The sequence below is a fragment of the Lontra canadensis genome, unplaced genomic scaffold, assembly GCF_010015895.1.
Source record: "Lontra canadensis isolate GAN:19392208 unplaced genomic scaffold, GSC_riverotter_1.0 scaffold12, whole genome shotgun sequence".
Taxonomy (NCBI): Eukaryota; Metazoa; Chordata; class Mammalia; order Carnivora; family Mustelidae; genus Lontra; species Lontra canadensis.
In genome coordinates, this window is record NW_022631006.1 from 20,821,662 (window position 1) to 20,840,849 (window position 19,188).

The 19,188-nt window shown below is 48.6% G+C and overlaps 1 protein-coding gene across 1 annotated transcript; it reads right to left on the reverse strand.

Annotated features, from left to right (window-relative positions):
* Positions 1-1,517: 1,517 nt before the first annotated feature.
* On the reverse strand, positions 1,518-14,949 carry THBS1 (thrombospondin 1). Its single transcript, XM_032856878.1, has 22 exons — positions 14,821-14,949; positions 14,176-14,271; positions 13,356-13,915; positions 12,383-12,458; positions 11,892-12,091; positions 11,660-11,782; positions 10,576-10,669; positions 9,026-9,199; positions 8,543-8,719; positions 8,061-8,234; positions 7,658-7,785; positions 7,391-7,543; positions 6,830-7,048; positions 6,244-6,351; positions 5,588-5,747; positions 5,326-5,444; positions 3,597-3,831; positions 3,186-3,413; positions 2,756-3,027; positions 2,235-2,332; positions 1,991-2,130; positions 1,518-1,666 (listed from the first exon to the last, which is right to left on the reverse strand). The coding sequence occupies exons 2-22, from the start codon at positions 14,240-14,242 to the stop codon at positions 1,659-1,661; spliced, it is 3,513 nt and encodes a 1,170-aa protein (XP_032712769.1). The 5' UTR covers positions 14,243-14,271; positions 14,821-14,949; the 3' UTR covers positions 1,518-1,658.
* Between the last annotated feature and the right edge of the window lie 4,239 nt (positions 14,950-19,188).

Sequence of the window (19,188 nt, forward strand, 5' to 3'; positions counted from 1 at the left end):
GGAATACTTTTCTGCAAAGAATTTTTATACTATGTACAACATTGACTTTTTTTTTTTAAAAGATACTACAGTAGCTTTAAGTTTGTAAGACACTTAAACTCTTTCTGCTTGATCCAAAAATTCTTTACTCAGTCACACAACAAATGAGGTAATATTTGTATAGAAGTTTCACCTTTGTTATTATTTTTTTTTTCTCTTTTGGAAAAAAACGAAAAAGTGTAGATGTTTTTCTTCTCCCTGGAAATAGGCACAAGGGATGGGGCACAGACAGTTTGAAAGGCCTTCTGGCTTTCCTTTGAAATTTAAAGACACTAGCAAATGGACAACTAATTCCACTTGAAAAGACAAAAAAAGATCCCAAATCATTCACTCTGAGCACAAAGTGAAGAGCAGCTAGCTCTGATGTTCCTTGTGCCGTTCTTGAGAGATTTGCTAATAAGTCTCTACTACCTGCTGTCACTTTCCATATGAAACCTAGATTCCAGGTAGAACAGAGTTAATAAATAATCTGTATTTACAATCTTACAGTCATGAAGACTCCTAACAAAGCTGATACGGATAGTCCTTACGCTTCTTCCTGTTCCATGAATAGTCTTTCAGACAGATCCTCCAGAGCAAGTAAAAAATAAATATTTTACATTGTAAAGTGTTTGTAAAAAAACAAAAACAAAAAAACAAAAACTACAGTCTAAAAGAGTTGGAAAACTCCATGAGATTTAGGAAAGAGAAAGACAAGGAATGTTTTAGTTGATAATTTTGTGCCTTTCTAACCATAAAAATATGAGCACGGCTGCCCAGCCCTTTGGAGGCAGCCTGGTACTCACTGAGATGGTAGGTTTTCTGATTTTTCCTGCTGCATCTGCACAAGCTACGTGTGGAATAAAACCAACAATTTCATGGTAAGCAGGCAGGGGCAGCTGGCAGAGCCTTCCACCGGCTTAATTCTTGCTCCCTATTGTGGTGACTCTGGGTGAGAGGTGAGGGGTGGGGATCCCAGGGACGGGAGGGAAGTCCAGAAGCCAGTCTTTCCCTCCCTTCCCTGCGTCTCTTAAGTGCCTGTGTACGTGGGTTAATCAGCTAACACTGGTCAGCATCATGAAATCCAGCAAGAGTCTTCCAATCCCCTGAAGATGACTTAGTACCGAACATGTAACAGCTCCTCCATCTTGTCTTCATACAATCATCTCTCGGGGAATGCGCCCTCCCCTTAGGGCTTTGGCCCCTGATTCCCCTAGTTCCAAGAGAGTCTGTCAAACCTGGTGGTTGGCCAATTCTAGTGAGTCCTCCCTCCTCTCACATGCCTGGAAGTGCTTTGGAGTCCACTGCTCCGAGCTGGCTGATAGTACTCTACTCTGACAGAAAATGAGGGGAGCGGCCACCTGCCAGCTGAAGCACATGGGTGCATTTGCTTTTTGAAAAGCAGAACAATAACTGTATGTTCTTGGAAGATTCTCTTCGCATTCAGAGGCTGCATGCTGAGTCTGATTGGGAAAATGGCATTTTCTCGAGGCAGGTCCCATATTGTAGGAGTCCACAATGATATGCAAGCAGAGAATAGGCAGGGAGGAGGGATCCTGGGGGTTTTCTTAAGCCCGTGATTCCAGAAGGTGCAACACCAGCATTAGTTAGGATGAGTCTTTTGATCAACAGTTTGATGATTAAGAATCTGTTAAGTAAACAAATATATAACCCAATTAATTCATGAAGGTACTAGCTTTGTCAGTTAATAAATTAGCCTTAGTAGAGCTCTACTTTTATAGTAAACAAAGCATAATTTAGGATTGGCCACAGTTAAGGCCTTGGTCTTATCATGGTCTTCCACAGCAAAGTATCAACAACCCTTCTCTAAAACCGTCTTCTAAAATGGATGCTTCCATAATTGGCACTCTCGATCTTAGTCTGAATTAACTATGTCAGTTGCATTTCTAATGCAATTACATTATTATTATTATTAATGAATGAATTACATTCACAGTAATGTTGCTCCTACCTCTGCATTCATATTTCAGGTCAGAGAAGAACACCATTTCTTGAGAGAAGACAAACAACCCTAGCCTACCACCAGCATAGGTTTTGTCATAGATGGGTCCTGAGTCAGCCATGATTTTCTTCCCTTCGTACATCACCACTCTGAAAGAAAAAAGAAAAGCTCTTGAGTGACACCCCTACTTTTTGGTCTCCTCCTCCTTCCCCTTCGGTGTGACTGGATGGAATATCGTCAGCGCCATCTTTACCTAATGAAACCCGTCTTGGGCCGGTGGCTGAGACGCCATCTGTAGGCAGTGAAATCTTTCCAGCCTATGTGACGAGGGTCATGCCACAGAGTACGCACCTGAAGGAAAAGAAAAGGTTGAAACAAGGCTCCACCGAGATACAGATTTTGTTCTAGAAGAAATATGTGAAAGGTACCAAGTGGACCTAAATTAGAGGGCTGCGATGTTGATTTTTCCAAGGCCTTTCATTTGATATATGCCCTTGAATGTCTGTGTAAAGCAGAGAGAGAGGGAAAGTTTTGTTTGAAGGGGATGAAAAGGTGTTTGGATTTGAAGACAACTCCTAGTTAGAGTGAGCTCCCTTCTCAGATGCTATTAGGTTTTTACAAAGCAGAACTTAATGCTGTAGTTGGTAGTGCTGGGAACTTGCTACCCAAGAACCCCCCCCATTCCCCCACATTGAGAGTGTTGGCCCAAGCACAGCATCCCGAGTGCTAGTCAAGCGCCGATCCACTCTCCCTTCTTCAGGGCCTTGTTCTTACCTGGCCCGGGGTGTTTCCCGTGTGCCACAGGGCATTCCGCAGGTGCTCGCCTGGCCCGGTGGTAGAGTTCACAACTTTCACGGAAAGGCCTGAGTATCCCTGAGCCCTAGTGGGGTTGGTGTCCCAGTAGGACTGGGTGACTTGCTTCCACATCACAACATAAAACCGACTGCTAGACTGATAGCCGAACACAAACCCAGCGTAGTCATCATCCCTTTCCGTGTTGATGAAGAAGGTGCCACTGAAGTCCACAGCATTAAACTCATCATAACCTAGGAAAAGGAGGCCAGACCCAGGTGAAAAGCTGCAGCCTTCAGAAACTTCTCTTATATTCCCAGATATCTTCAGGGATACATGTAAGCACCATGTTTTAGATTTGCTTCTTTGCCATATGTATGCTAGCTTTTTGTATGAAGAACTCACTACTCACCTACAGCAAGTCCAGGATCACAGTTGACGGTCTGGACCAGTTCTTTACCCTGATGGCGTACAACCCAGTTCGGGTCATTCTGGGATGTCCCTTTGGGATCTAGAGGAATCATCTGGAATCGGCGGAAATCAGTCTCACTGATGTCAATGTTTTCAGGACAGATGTCATCAATGTCTGGCACATTGTCATGGTCAAAATCATCTTTGCAAGCATCACCTCGACCATCACCTAAGGTCAAAAAGGCAAGAGTTCAGTGAAATTCTGGAATAGGACTAGTCTCAGAGATTCAGTATCTTGTCTAAGTTGGCATCTCATCTGTTCATCCTCTCAAATGCACTTAATTTTGCTTTTCTATTCTCAATCCAGAGAGCCATGGTGTTAGTCTCTTAAAAAGGGGCTCTCCTGTCTCACCGTCTGAATCCTTCTGGTCAGGATTGGGCACAAGTCTGCAGTTGTCCCTATCATCAGGAATGCCATCATTGTCATCGTCATGGTCACAGGCATCCCCCTTGCCATCTTTGTCGTGGTCAGCCTGGTTGGCATTGGGCACATAGGGACAGTTGTCCAGGTTGTTCTGGTGGCCATCTTCATCAATATCCTGATTGTTGTCACAGGTATCTCCAATGCGGTCTGAGTCAGAGTCGAGCTGAAAGAGACAGAAAGGGAAGGGAAGTTGAAGTGTTTGTCATTAATGTTAAAGAGCACTTAATGGAAGATTCTCCCATGTTTGATATGGCCAGTGGGTTTTCAGGTCTATAAGCTATTGCCAAAACATAGTAGTAGTAAAATTTTCTTGATCCTTGGGGTGCCTGGGTGGCTTAGTGGGCCATGACCAGCATCTGGTCATGATCTCCAGGTCCTGGGACTGAGCCCATGTTAGGCTCCACGCTCAGTGTGGAGTCTGTGTGGGATTCTTTCCCTTTTCCTCTCCTTCTTCCTTCTGCCCCTCTGCCACCTCACTCAAAATAAGTAAAATCTTAATTTTCTTGATCCTTGTTTTCATATGAATTTTAAGAGCTATTCAGAGTTTTTAAATAATAAGACTTTCTAAGTAAAATTACTAAGGTACCTCGCTTTAATGGACCAAAACATTAAGATTTCAGTCTGTTAATTGCTTATTTCTCAACATTAGATGAAATTCTTTGGGTCACTCTTACTTTCTTTTGAAGATTTCAATTATAAAATTGTTGACATGTCTACTTCTACTCAGGTCATTAAATCATGGGAACAGGGCACAGTTTTTTGTGTGTACTGGGTAATGTGCATGGTAGGGATTAAGACTTTTTATCTAAAATTTTTTGTATTTGGTTTTATACGTCTAAAGTTTATTTGTTGATTCAGGTAAAGATAAACTTCTAAGTTTCTCTGAAACTATATTTCTCAGTACTTTTATATTCTTCAGGATGTACAGGATGCTAAGGGACACAGAGACTGGAATTTTTCTTGTAAGATTTCCATAATGCCTGAGTGTTTATAAATATTATAATCTGAGGAACAAAAAACTCTTCCAGGGAGATTAAATATTAAAGGAGTTTATGGTAAGACTCAAACTCAAAACAGAGGCCATTAGCTCAGCTGGTTTCCAAATTTCTATAGCGAAGCATTTAAAAAAAAAAAAAAAAAAAAGACCAGCCTTAACTTACATTGCTAGAATATAATGGCCAGTTACACGTGAAAAGAAATACTTGCAGACTTGGAACCTGCTCTAAGATCTACCTGTAGCACTCCTTCACACAGGTAGAGAATAATCTTTTGCAATGCCAATTTAGAAGAATGACAAACAGGAATTTCTCTAGCTTCTGGAAGTGTTTTTAGCTTGAGATTTTCTTACAGTCAGATTATATCATTATAGTGTTAGAGATGACTAATATAAGTAGAGTTACTAGATTTCTACCTTTTATAATTTGTCAGACATGCAGAGTAGGTAAGGCCTGATAGAGGAGAGTGAAATTATCAGATGGTCACACTAAGGATCTGCAGGTGCTGTCATGCAAATATGCCAGTTGGCTTTGAGACCTCTGAGAGCCATGGTCATGGAAAAGTTTGAACTCTTTTTTTTTTTTTTTAAAGAGTTAAAGTAAGGGCCTAGCTAAAGCTATTCCAGTATTCTACTGGAAGGTCCCCCACGGAGCCCACCTACCTGATCTGGATTGTGTTCCAGAGGGCAGTTGTCACACTGATCTCCGACCCCATCCATATCCGTGTCCCTCTGGTCCACATTGTAGACATACTGGCAGTTGTCTCGTTCATTGAGGATACCTGCAGAGCATAGGGGACCGGTCAGGGCTGGAGTTTCCAGCTGCTGGGGTTTCAACCAACTGCACACCCAGAGCCAAGGCTGGAGAGAACTCAGGTGAGAGCTGAACGTGGTCCCCACTGCCTGCCATCAGGGAGTGCCTTACCGTCTCCATCGATGTCTGCAGCGCAGGCGTCTCCCTCCCCGTTGTTGTCTGTGTTGGCCTGGTCTGGGTTGTGGTTGTAGGGGCAGTTGTCACAGCGGTCTCCCACGTCATCTCGGTCATAGTCATACTGGGCTGGGTTGTAATGGAATGGGCAGTTGTCCTGCAGAAGAATGGAGCATTTTACGACACTGTCCATGCAACAAGCCCAATCCCGCAGTGGTCTGTGTTACATCAAACTGCAACCACGTGGGACATCTTCTATTTACTCCTCCCCGAGGAGGTTAAAAGGCAGGGCCTGATGAATGAAAAATGGATCGCTGTGGGTTACAAGTCAGTAAAATGTATAAGGACACTACCCTGGCTCCCAGTACGCCAGATAGAAATCTTAATGCCATTTAGGTAAGAATGTGAAACAGATCTGGGCAACTGACGGTCATTTATAGTCTCAGTCCAGAAAGCCATGGTCTTAGGGTCTGTCTTGCTCAAACTGGAGGCGGGGCGGGGGGAAGATGATGAAAAACCAAACCCCTCATTTTAAATCTTCTCTTGGCAACATCTAGGTGTTTGGAGTGCCCCCGAGTGACTCTGCATGGGAATCCCAAAGGCTGCTACTACGTGGAGAAGGGGGATGGAGGAGGCCTGGGCCACATCCTTACCCTGTCATCTGGGATTTTATCATTATCATCATCGTCATCACAGGCGTCACCGATTCCATCCTTGTCATAGTCCTCCTGCCCGGAGTTGGGCAGGTTGGGGCAGTTATCCTGGAAAGAGAAGACTCACATGAGGGCTTGGTCCGTGTGCCCTTCGCTCAGCCTGAGCCCGGGGCAGGGCCCCCAGAACCTTTACGTGGACCAGAACTGCTGTGCTCCCTGATGCCATCTTGTTGTCTCTAATGGAAAGCTCATTTAAGCATTTTCTTGGGGGTATGTTGTTTGTCTAAGTGCCCTGTGCTTAATCCATGCTGGGAGCACCAGCCTTGCCCTGCTGGTGTTTGGGAGAGTCATGAACATTTTTCTGGAGAAAGGAATCCGCTCTGGACTGCACCAGCCAAAAGGGCCCACCCTCTTCATGTTCATGGCACCAGGGGATTTAACGTGAACACTTTATGTCATTCTGCCTTAGTGTGATTTCATCTTTTACTTTCACGTTCAAACTTTAAGCATTAAAGATTGTTCAGCCTCCTCCCTGGGTCAGGGTGACATGCCTTCCTTTGTGAGCACGCGGGGAAGTGGGCGCTACCTTTTTGCAGTGGTAGGTGGCATTGGCCACGCACACCAGGTCTTCGTTGGGCCATCCATCCAGGTCCGTGTCCTCCCCGCAGATGATGCCGTTGCCCGCGTAGCCGGGCTTGCACTCACAGCGGTACATGGGGTCGCTGTAGTGGCCCAGGTAGCTGCACTTGGCGTTTTTGTTGCAGTCATGCGTCCCGTCCGTGCAGGGGTTGCGCGGCTTGCACACCTGTGGGCACAGTGTCCCCAAGTGAACGCAGAGCCTTCATGAGTCCCCGCATCCTTCTGGTCTTCCCAGAGATAGAGGCTCCATGAGGAGAAGTGTGGGGTACCTCTGTCCCTCCTGCTTCCCCCCTCCCCGGAGATGTACGGTGCCCATCACAGAGTCCAGAGCAGCATTTCCTATTGTGAGAGGCTGTTTTTCCCCTGCTGGGTTTTAAGTGGACTGTCTTGCCCTGAGGCTGTATGCTCAACCCTCTCCCAGTTTTTGGGGAAGGCTGTGAAAGGACAGCCTCCCGTTGCTGGCTCCCCCTGCCTGCCCACTCCAGTTGGCGAGTCCAGTCCCATCTACCTGTTTGTTGGCGGTGGCGTGCTCCACACCACGGCCGAAGGGCTGCGGGCCTGTGAAGCGCGGCGGGCAGGGCAGGCAGTTGTAGCCGGGGTCTGTGTTCTCACACCGGTGCTCGCCATTGTGGTGGAAGCAGGCGTCAGGCACTTCTTTGCACTGTGGGAGAAACAACAGTGTGCCTCCTGGGTCGGGAGCGCTGCCTTGGGAAGGGGCTGGGACAAGTTGAACCGCTACCCTGGGAGCCAGTAACGCCGCCAGCACGGTCCTTACCTCATCGACATCTTGGCACTGGACGCCATTTCCACCGTAGCCCGGGGGGCAGGCACCGCATTTCCAGCTGCCATCGGGGTAACTCGTACACTTGACCCCAGCAAAGCAGGGATTGGACAGGCATCCATCTGGGATCAGGGAGATAGGCCAACGGTCAGTCTGAGCAGCTGTCATTGGCCCGCTCCTCACAAAATCAGAGGGTCATAAACATCATAGGATATATGTAACCATTCACATGTTGAGATTACTTGGAAATGCCTGATGGACAGTACGGTCCGAACACGTAGGACCATTCAAAGCCAAACCACCTGCCAACCCAAATGCTGACCATGGATTTCAGTGAAACAACAACAAAGAAACCCAAACTCCCAAGGGTGCTCTCATCCTGGGCTGCATGACTCACCAATTGGACAGTCCTGCTTGTTGCAGATCTGCTTTTCCGTTGCATCCCCAACACAGTCCTTGCCTCCAAACTGGGGTGTGGGGCTGTTGCAGAGCCGGCTACGTTTCTGTACCCCTCCTCCACAGGTGACAGAACAGATGTCCCACAGTGACCAGGGACCCCAGCCTCCATTGACTGCAAGGAAGGGAACCACAGGCCCAAGTTAAGGTCAATTTCCAAACACCTCACCTATCATTTGTTCAAGTGAACTTCTGCTCCTCTGATACATGGACAGAATGTTCGGGAAGACAGTTTGAAATGGTTTGCTGTTTCTTATTAAAAGAAGCTGCTGAGCGTGCAGGACTTTGCTTCTACTTGTTCCCTAGGGAGTAACCTTTACCCCCCCACTCTGTGACCTACAGAACTGGAGGCCACAGATGCCAGGCATCCCGCCGCACTGAGCCAGTGCTCAGCCCTCAGCTGAACAGCACGCTCGCACTTACTGGGGCAGGCATCCTTTTTGCAGGCTTTGGTCTCCCGGGCTTCGCCTTCACATGGTTTTCCGTTCATCTGGGGGCTCGGAGAATTGCAGAGTCGAATTCTTGTGATCACACCATCACCACAGGTCACAGAACAAGACGACCATGGGGACCAGTGGCTCCAGCCACCATCCTGTTTAACTAAAATACACAGCTGATGGTTATAGGGTGCCCATCAGGTGTCAAGCTCCACGCTGCTTTGAATTCATTACCTAAATGAAATCCTTGCAATAACCCCACAATAACCCATCAAAAGCTATGATTCCCCCCAATTTGCATTTGGGGAAAGAGCCTCAGAGAGGGAAGTTGTGCTCAAGGGTGTACAGGTGAGCAGAACTGGGGTTGGGATGCAGACAGTTGAGGAACTGTACCCTTAACCTTTATGCTGTCTGGATAAGGACAAGGCCAACCCTGTGCTCTTCACTGTTAAGTGGCCAAGATGCTCACATCTTTTATCGCACTCCTGAATGTGGCAGGTCCGTGTCTGGACAGAGGAACCCTCGCACCGGTTGTTGAGACTGTCACAAGAGCGACCGCGCTGCTGGATTCCATTGCCACAGGTCGCCGAGCAGGAGGTCCACTCAGACCATGGGGACCAGCCGTCATCCGCAGAGTCACTGGCTGCAGAGGAAGCAGGGTCATTTGGTACGTGATCACCGAGGACATGCTAGTCTGTAGCTCACGCTCTTTGGGACCTTCTTTCTTTGCCAGAGGGCAAAAAGCCAGTATTTCTTAGGCCAACATCCAGAGGGTCTATCCCCTGTCATTACATGTACAGCACTTGGGTAAGGGAAGGCTCCCCACAGCCCTACCTTCTCTCAGCACATGTTAGTCTACCCATGGGGCCTCCTTTCTCGGCAATCTTAAGTGCATTTCCCTTTCCTGATGTGGATATCTTGATTTGCATTTCCAAGAGTACTAGATGTGTAGGCTCATAGGAGTCAATGTGGACTGTCAGGGGAGCCACAGACCATGTGTTTGGCAGATGAACTTGAAGGCAGCTTTGCCACTGTTGGCTCTGCCTCCTACTCAGTCATGAAGTTAAATCACTGCGCGGCTCCTCTTACCCTAGCATGTGGGGCCTTCTCTGGTTGTATTTTCACCAGAGAATGGGCTTGTAGACCATCCGCCCAGGCCCCAGAATACAATCACATGTCGCTGTATCAGACACAAGGCAGAGAACTTGTTGCTCTTGCTGGCAGCTGGAAGTTTTCCTAGCAATCCCAGATTCAAGGGCAGGACTCCACTGCTCTCCAGCTATCTTTGCTCCCGGAAGCCCACACCTAAAGGGGATAGCTGAACAGAAGCAGCTGTGCCCGTTATCATCACAGCACCAGTCGCACGAACACGGGTGCTGGATGAGACGGCTTATCCTGAGCTGTGACCAGCTGTGGGCAGGGGTGGGGCTGTGCAGAGGTGTACAGGGAGTGCTATGTTCCTGCTTCATGTCTTATCTTTATTGTGCTGAATCACTTTATGACTTGTCCATACTACACCCAATATTGTCTCAGCAGAGTGATTAATTTACACGGGCAACACCAACCAGGGCATAGGGTGCCACGGAACAATCTAGGGCCTTATTTCCGCCAGTGGCCGGAAACTAAAACTGCTATTATTCTTAGGCCTCCTACTCCAGCAGATAGAATGGATAAAACTTCAGGCCCAATTAAGTTCAGTGCTTACACCACAGACCGTCCGTTTATCTGGTGAGCACATTTTTCTTCACTCTGGGCCACAGTGTCAGATTCTAGAAGCAGTCTGTTTAGAGCTAGTGCCACTACACATTCATCTCCCCTTTCCTCTGCTCATCAGGTCGAAATTAGTAAGCTGGGCCAAGATCATTACTTCCTAGAGAGCAGCCAGGCCATCAGTTAACCAGACGCCAGCAGGAAACAGGAGTTGAAACACAATGGAAATGGGGGCGGGGTTCCAGGGCCCGTGGGTACGGAGAATAGACCTTGTCACTCAAGAACGGTTATGCGGTTTTACAAACTTACGCCAGCACCGTGGGCAGCATTCTCCATCAGGGACTGTGGCATTGGAGCAAGGCATGATGGGGCAGGACACTTTCTTGCAGATGGTAACAGAGTTCTGCAGGGCAAGAGGGAGAAATGGGTTATGGGGCATATTGCAAGCAGAAGTTTATATACTGTAACATTACAATTATAAGACGAAACATGGTCAGGGCTGTAAATGCTCCAGTGGAAGGAGTTTAATAGATCTGTCTTATTTGCAGTCACTGTATTGTGGAGACAGTTTTAGTGCCTCAGAGAGTTCTTTCTTAATTGCTACTGAGTGGTGGACGTGATAGGATGTAGAACTTTTCCAAACGGAACCACCAAATAGCTTGACTCTAACCTTTTTATGGTTAGAGTCCAAACTCCAAACCCAGCCAGGACTTTTAAACTTGAAAATTTTCTCTTCATAGAGTCAATCAAGATCAGTGAGCATTTTCCCCCTTCATGTGTAGATCTGATTTTATATTATATTGGAGAAGAACGGAAATCAAGGGAGCTCCCAAATCTAGCAACCCAGGTTTTTTTTTTAAATTAAAGCAGACTTTGCTCAGCACATCAGGCAAATTGTCCCAAATTGCCCGGCACCAGTTTTGGGGAGAGCCACCGATATGCACACTGCCCGCGGTGCCATTTGAGCTAAGTAGACAGTTATGTCCTCAGTGTCGGGCTGAGTGATTTGAACAATCAGTACTGTATTAAGGGAATCTCAGTGTCATTGCTGAATACAAAGTTAGGGTTGGGAAAATAAAAGGAATGTTCCGACCAGGTTTTATTTACCGGACATTCAACACTTAGCCTTTGAACAAAAGCAGGGAAATTACTCAAATGTCTTAGCAGATTTGTTCTTTTAGATACTTAGCCTGGGGTATAAAGACTTTGAAAAACTTTCTGGGAGTTTCAAGATTTTATGGAGGTCACAACTGCATCTTGGGGGGAAAAAAACAAACCCACTTCGGTCTCAGACACTGGGGTGTAGAAAGAGCTTGTGTGGCCACCTGGGTATTTCCCTAGAGACTGGCTTCAAACACGCCATCCTTTATTTCATTCTGGAATGATCCCTCACCTGACAGCGACATTCCGTACAGCTATCCACGGTCCATTCCTCGTTATTCCTGTACTGAACTCCGTTGTGGTAGCAGAGGGGAGGCCTCCTCAGCTCAATGGCCAACTCTTTGTTCTCTTCAGTCTAGAATGGGGGGAAAGGTCATTAGAGTCATTTTAAGCGGGGGGGGGGTGTCATCCATGCTACACCTTCAGGAGCTTGTGCTGAGGGGCTGAGAGTGGAGGCCACTGACCACTTTGCGGATGCTGTCCTGGAGCGTGGTGACAATGGTGCGCAGTCCCCTCAACTCCAGGACCATGCTGGACAGCTCATCACAGGAGATGCCGCAGATGGCTTGCAGATCCTTTGTCTTGTGGCCAATGTAGTTAGTGCGGATGGCAGGGCTGGAGCCGTTGACCACATTGTTGTCGAGTGTCAGAAGGACATTGGTGGCTGCCAAGAAAGAAAGGAATGCCATGAGAAAAGTAATGGAAGATCTTCACATAGCTGCTCTCACCGGCCAGCCACTGGAGTTCCTAGTTGTAAAGACATTAAACCTGGGGCGAAGGACACGGGGCGGGGGTGGGGGATCCAGATATGTGGAAGTCACTTTTATACACCTCTTAACTAAGTTACCCGGGGCAATTTATGCACAACCACCATTCCCTAAGTTTCTCAGCTTGTTTTGGGTGGAACCCCCTGAATGTCCTCAAATCCCCCCAGAATATAGAAGGGTGTACTCACAGCTGGAACAGCCTTTGTTCCTGAGGATGGCTTCCGGTGTGGTTCCGAAGACAAACCTCACGTTCTGCAGCACCCCCTGGGGGCAGAGGACACACATTACTTGTAGAGTGGTGGTGGTGGGTGGGGGGGTGCTGGGGGGAAATGGGTGGGGGAGACAGTTTATGCCAGGAAAAGCACACAATAGAGGTTCTAGAAGTTTGAAAGAGCTCCCTTTAAAGATCACCATGTCAAAATAACACACCAACGTAAACTGCCAAACAACTCCACGATCTTAATTGGGTCTCCTGCCAAGTCTTCAGTACTTTACAAAGAAATCTGTTATCAGCCTACTTGGGTATACAGGAAATGGAATTGGATACTAAGAACAGAGGATATAATGACACTCTCCAGTGTCCAAGAGTTAGATGTGGGAGTTTCAAAGCCACAGTTGCAAAAACCTAGATGCTTAAGCAAGGAAGAGGCTGCAGCAGCAAAACCCCCCACTATTTTCACCTATGGAGACCTGCTCCATCCCCATGGGGAATCAGATAGCCAAATGGTATTTATTCTGCTCACAGGATCCATTTCAAGCTACATTACAATTGGTAGAACGCTTGGAAACGAGTTACTTAAGGAGAGCATACGGAGTCTCTAAAGCTTGAACAGGTGGTTATGGGAAAACCATTTCTTGTCTCCTTTAGCGGTTTTCAGAGTTCCATCCCCAGAACACCAGCACCAGCAGGAGCTTCAGCTGGAATTTGTTAGAAATGCAAATCATCAGGCCCCATCCCAGACACCCTGACTCTGAAATTCTGTGTTTTTTCTCAAGCCCTGCAGGGGAGTCTGATGCTCCCTGAAGTTGGAGAACCACTGCTTTAGGCCACAGGCAGGATCTCCTGTACTGGAAACCCTGCGTCTCCTGCTTTAGCCCTCCTGGCAAGTCAGCTGCTACACAGCCGAGCCCATGGACCAGGAACTGTAGAAGATGCCTCACCTGGAAGTTGTCATTGACCCCGCCTTTTGCGATGCGGAGTCTAGCCACGCTGGCCAGGTCCCTGGTGAAGACGCTCTGGATGGGGACATCTAGCTCCGCATTCTCCATCTTCTCACAGTCAATGTACAGCTGGGCCCGGTCCTCCTGCACAAACAGGGTGATGCTCTTCCACTGGCCAGTGGCCAGGAGCGCCTCCTCCACCGACACCACATGCTGCATGCCCTGCACGGTCAGGCTCAGGTCCAGGGTGCCCGCTTTGCCATTGGAGACCACACTGAAGACGTGGCCGGAGCGATCTTTCCGTTCTATGGCCAGCAGTGTGCCTCGGGTCTTCTTCATCTGCCTCAGGGAGGCCAAGAGAAGGAAGCCTTTCTCTGCCCGCACGGCATCCACTAGGTCTTGGAACTTGTCATCGGGCACGGCAGGGATCAGGTTGGCATCCTCGATGCGGAAAGCTGGGCTGGAAGGGTCGGGACCCTTTACCAGTCGGCGCCCAGAGCCCTTACGAGCAGCTCCGGTGAGTTCAAAGATGTCGAATACGCTGTTGTCTCCCCCAGACTCTGTTCAACAGGAGCAGGACACACAATGAGCTTTCTAGGCTGAGGCCAGGGATGGGGACTACAGGACAGGGCGAAAACTCTAAGCAACCCCGGAAAGAACTGAATAAACCCCAGGGTTAGAGGGAACCTGCCTGCTGATGTTCCATCAGGGCTCTGGGGAGAAACAGCTGGCAGAAGAGAGCATGGGAGGGAGGCACACTAGGGGTAAGCAGCTCCCCCTCATCTTCCCTCCGCTCTCAAAAGGTAGTACACAGACTCACCTGGAATGCGGCTGGAACTACATAAATGCAACAGGAATAGGACACTGAGTCCCCAGGCTAGCCCCATGGTGGAGCTGTTGGTGCCCAGCAGGGAGCCTGTAACAGGAAACACAGAGCCCAGGGTCAGAGGCACCCAAGCAGGGAGGGTGGGCACAACGACTTGGGGCATCCCCCTTTGGCCCCACATTTGCTGGACTGGAGGACGACAGTATTTACTTTGGACAGGGCATCAGGAAGAAAAAGAGTGGGGGGGGGGAGGAGACTGTGGTTTTAAAGTTGCAGGGGTGGCCTTGGGGCAAAGACCAACCACCTGGGGACTTTTCCTTGGGAAGCTGAAGGTAAACAGCAGGAGATACAGTTTGGGGGCGCAGGGAGGCACAGGGAAGTAGAGACTCTCCTCTAGACCCCCGAGAGAAAGGTGTGGGGAAGCCCTGGGAGAATAAAAAAATCTTGGATAGGTCTGGGGAGTTGGTCTTGTGAACCCCAAGGCCGGAGAGAATAGCTCTGGAGCCCTATCAACGAGAGGGACAGCGGAGGAAAGCGACGAGTAGGAGGTCCATAGTCCCCGCGGGGGTGAAGCCTCGGAGTTCAAGGGGGCTGACCAGGGCAGCACCGGTCCTCAGCGGCCGCCCGGAGAGCCCTTACCTGGGTGCAGTGGCCCGGAGTGGTGGCGAGGGCGCAGCGCCGGGCCCGAGTCCGGGAGAGGCGCAGGGCGGGCAAGGCGCCCGAGGAGGCGGCGGCCGGAGTCGGAGGCTGCGCGGGGAGGGGTCGCGGGACCCGGGACTAGCCGGCCGGCTCGGAAGCAGTGGCTGGCAAGGCCGCGGCGCGGCGCGCTTTTAAAGGCACTCTCACATTCCTGGGGATTCCTCTGGCCAATGGGAGGCGGCCGGGCGGGCGCCGGGGGGCGGTCTGGGTTCCTCTCTCCGCCCCCCGCTGCCTGGCGCATAACTTTCCGGCTAGAGAGCGGAGGGGTGGGGGTCGGGGCGAGGAGTGGTGGAAAGTCTCTGAAAAATAGGTGCCCGCCCACGCAGCCTTGGCGCGCTCGCGCTCCGCACCTTGGCTCCGGGAGTCCCGTGTGAGCAACCCGAGCGGCGACAAGGCTTTAGCCACACTCCCCCATCCCTCCCCCCGCGACCCTTCTGGCGGGGGGCGGGGGGGTTCAGGCAATCCCATCTCCTTGAATACCTGGGCGAGGGCTGACACTTGGGGACCGAGCCCGTTTGTAAAACCAAAGAAGCCCGACGGGGTAAATGGGGCCGAGGGAGAACCAACCAATCGTTAAAGAAGTTCCCGCTGGGGTGTTTGGGGACCTTCCTCCATCCATCCAGTGGGGTGTGGGACCACGCGCCCGCCCTCCGCCCGAGCCCTAAGGGAGCTGAGTGCGGGGCCGCGTCGCCCAGCCGGGCGGTGAACGGAGCCCGCGTTCCCGCTGCCCGTCGGGGCACACTTTGCAGCTGCCTGGCGCCCAAGTGCCCGCGAAAGTCGCCGGTGGGCCGGCTACCGCGCTTCCACGGCTGGCCGCTTGGGGGCGGTATATGTATTGTGATGAAGGGGACCCGCGAAGACCGCTCCTTTCTAGCGGGGAATGTTAAGGAAACGTACTCCCTATCTACTTCCCTTGAGCCCAAACCGAACTTGTGTCTTGAAAAACAGTTTTTATGCCCACTCGTGCTTCTTAACGTGACTCCTGGTTGGAGGATTTGCGGAGCCATCTGGCTCTAGGGTCTTAAGTTATTTACAGAACAGACCCATAAAGTAATAAATTATCCTCCACCTATCATTTTATTTCCTTTTTTTTTTTCCTCCCTCAACGTTCTTTTCATTTTTTAGCTCCTGAAACCGAGGTGTGGGTTACATTTCTGTGGGTGCACCAATTACCATGAGCGCGGCGGCTTAATGCTTCTGTCATTGGAAGTCTGGTCTCCAAACCAGAGTCTCAAGCCAGCGTGACTCCAGCTGCCTGGAATTCCATTCATCTCTTAGGGCTGGGATGTCAGCAGCCACACTTCCCCTGCTGTGGTCCTGCGCTATCCGGCTGGCCTTGAGACGCAGAAGGCTAGGTAGTAGCTTTACCAAATAAGGATCGCAGCCACAGGCTGGGGAAAGCCCTCCGGTTCACCTTCCTTCTTAGGACTCACACCTGGCAGGACTCCTAACCGCTGGAAACACCCCCCAGTTTGCGTTCATCAAAGGGCAGTTTCACTTTTCCTGTGTGGGAGTGTTGTGTGACAAGGTGCACGTGTGTGTGGATTACAGCATGAATGTTTGCTAGTTACTCAATATACATCGAGTACTTCTGGAAGATGACAAGTATGTTTCCAAGACACATGTCGGTTCGTTGCTTAAGTAGTAACTAAACCTGACGGCCAGATAGATTTCACATGTTGAGAGACAGAAATAAAAGTTTCTTTCAGATGATTAGTCAAATCAGATTCCTATTGTAGAAGTCATTGGTAATGACTCATCCAAACAGATCTGAAGATTCCAGAGTCAGCAGCCATGCATGTCCCTTTCCTAACTTTTTCCCTAGCACCCTGTGTGCTCCTTGAAAGGCAATTTTTTCTTTTCACTTGCTGTTAATTCTTCATCATATCAAATATTTAGGCACAGGTTTGGAGCCTTGGCCAGCTGATGGCCCCCTGCTTACTCACCCACTTGCTAATTTTATACAGATCAACGGGGGCATAAGGGCCACAAGAGGCCCACAAAAAGGATACATCTTTCCTTTTGTAAAAAGCTCATCTCCCCTGGGGAGATAGATAGGCAAGGATAGAAGCTCACTGGAATGTCCCTTCAGGCTAGCTGCTTCCTTGACTAAGGGACTGTGGGAATCCCTCTGGATTTTCTTGGAACTTGGCTTCTTTTAACAAAACAAGGAGAAGAACTTTATCCTTGGACATGCTCTACAGATGGGAAGGTGACCTGGATGGTACCAGGGAAGAGCTCTCTTATCAAAGGAAGCTGACAGAGGTAAGGAGTTATTTAGTTCAAACAAAATACCCTTCCCCAAATCACAGCACTCTAGTTTTTCTGGTGGAAAGGACGGATCCCAGTGGAGAGGGGTGTTTGGGCACTGTTAGAAACTCACCCACATTCCTGCTCGTCAGTGTGTGATGAAAATATTCCCCAGAAACCCAAATACCTCGGGGAAGCTTTGAGAGAAGCAGCAATGGAAAAAAAGGGGGAAAGAAAACCTACACCTTTGATTGGAAGGATGTCGTCCCTCTTGGGTATGTATGTACAAATGCTGGGATTTCAGGCCAATAAACTGACATGGACCCGAGTGATGGGTCTTCCAGAAAAGGGTTCAGTTCTCTCTTTGCCAAGTTGCTATCCTTGAGGATTATGTCTTTAAAATTAAATTGGAAGGCATATGGCATTTTTGCTGTAGGATTTCCTTTTTTCAAGTTCCCTTAATCGGATGTGGAATTGACCTAAAAACACTGCCAGCAAATAGGAGGAAAGGACTGTCAGTAAGAGCTAGCTTAAAAATTACATGTGATTAAGGAGAGCAGGATAATTGAGAAAAAAATTTTGTATATCTAGCAAAGAACAGCAAGGTGGGCTGTGTTTTTGTGTAGGGATTTAAAAAAACCCCAACATATTGGAAATGTTCCACAGTGAAAAATTTCTTCAAAGTGAGCAGCACCCAAAAATCATTGAATTCTAGAATAGACTAAAATCATAGCATCTCTACAGTGAAGACATCACAAATTCATTCCCTCTGAATATTTTTCGGTAGCTCATAGCTCAGAGTTATTTCAGGTTAGCTACCTGGATGAGCTAAGCCAGAGGGAAGTCACTAGGCGATTTCTCTTATCCTTCAATGGAACACCAATCTGCCTCCTTCATGAGATAGTCTCCAATGGCTTTATGTTGTACTGTTTCTTCTTTCTGTGAAACTTTGAAATGTGGCTGATCTCTGCCACATAACGCATCACCTTACATTCTTTATTATTTAGTTTTTCAAAGTAAATTTTATTTTCTTGTGCATAAGGACTATATTGTAAGGACCCAAAGGCTGGGGTTTGGAAAGGGCTCTAATAGTTGAATTTCCAAGGCCCTTTGTGCCCAAGTGAATTTATGGTGTCAAGGGATTGGACTACTCACCATTTCCCCAACCAGCTATATACCATTTCATGTTGCTATGCCTTCGCCCTTGGGCTGCACGAGGTGCCTGACTCCCAGACATTGCACCCTTCCCCACAGGATTGAAGCAGTACCCTCTGGGAATTGATTTCAGTAAGAAGGGGTAGAGCGATTGGCTTCAGCGTAACTCCCTTCTCCACTACCATCGTCCCCTTCCCAGACAGTGATTGATTTGGGCATTGCCATGTGACCCAATTCTGGCCAATAAGAATTTTGCTGAAGGCTTCTGGGAAAAGATCTTTCTTACTTTTAAGAAAAAGCCCAGTGAAATCAGGCTCTCTCCGGCTCCATTTGGACGTGAACAAGAATGCTGAGAAGCGATGTTGGCCACTAGGGGAGCCAAACTTAGCAAGAGACCAACTTTGAGGAAGGAAAAGCAGAGATCTGGAGGGAAGCCGAAAGTTAGACTACATTTTGGAGTTGCTAAATCTACCCAACCTGAAGGCTGTCTTGCCTCCAGATTTCTCTGGATATGTGTTGATTATTTAAGTCAATTTGTTGCTGCTTCCTATTATTCAGGGCCACAAACATCACAATTCCTACAGCTCTTTTTCATCTGCCCTGGATTGCCTTTTCACTCATTCTTTCCTGGAACCTCTTCTGACTTTAGGATAAGAGAAAGAAGACGAGGTCATAGGATAAAATATACTAAAGACTCTTCACATACACTATTCAAGCACTTTCTGGAGAAGTTGTGCCATTCTTTCTCTTCCTTTGCCTTTGTCAGCAGCAAACACTACCCACTGCTGAGATGTAGTCCAGGGCACTCACAAAGGAAAGGCTAGACAGGAGTAGTGGACTGTGAGTGAAGGAGTTGGGAAATGGACCTGCTCGGAAATTGAGGACATGGGGCAAGAAGAAGGA

Excerpts from the sequence above, each read along its gene's own strand:
- THBS1 (XM_032856878.1), bottom strand. The coding sequence starts at position 14,242 with ATGGGGCTAGCCTGGGGACTCAGTGTCCTATTCCTGTTGCATTTATGT. Across the intron at positions 7,049-7,390 it reads ACGCCACCGCCAACAAACAG|GTGTGCAAGCCGCGCAACCC; the intron begins GTAGATGGGACT and ends CTGTGCCCACAG. Across the intron at positions 3,414-3,596 it reads TGACCAGAAGGATTCAGACG|GTGATGGTCGAGGTGATGCT; the intron begins GTGAGACAGGAG and ends TTTTGACCTTAG.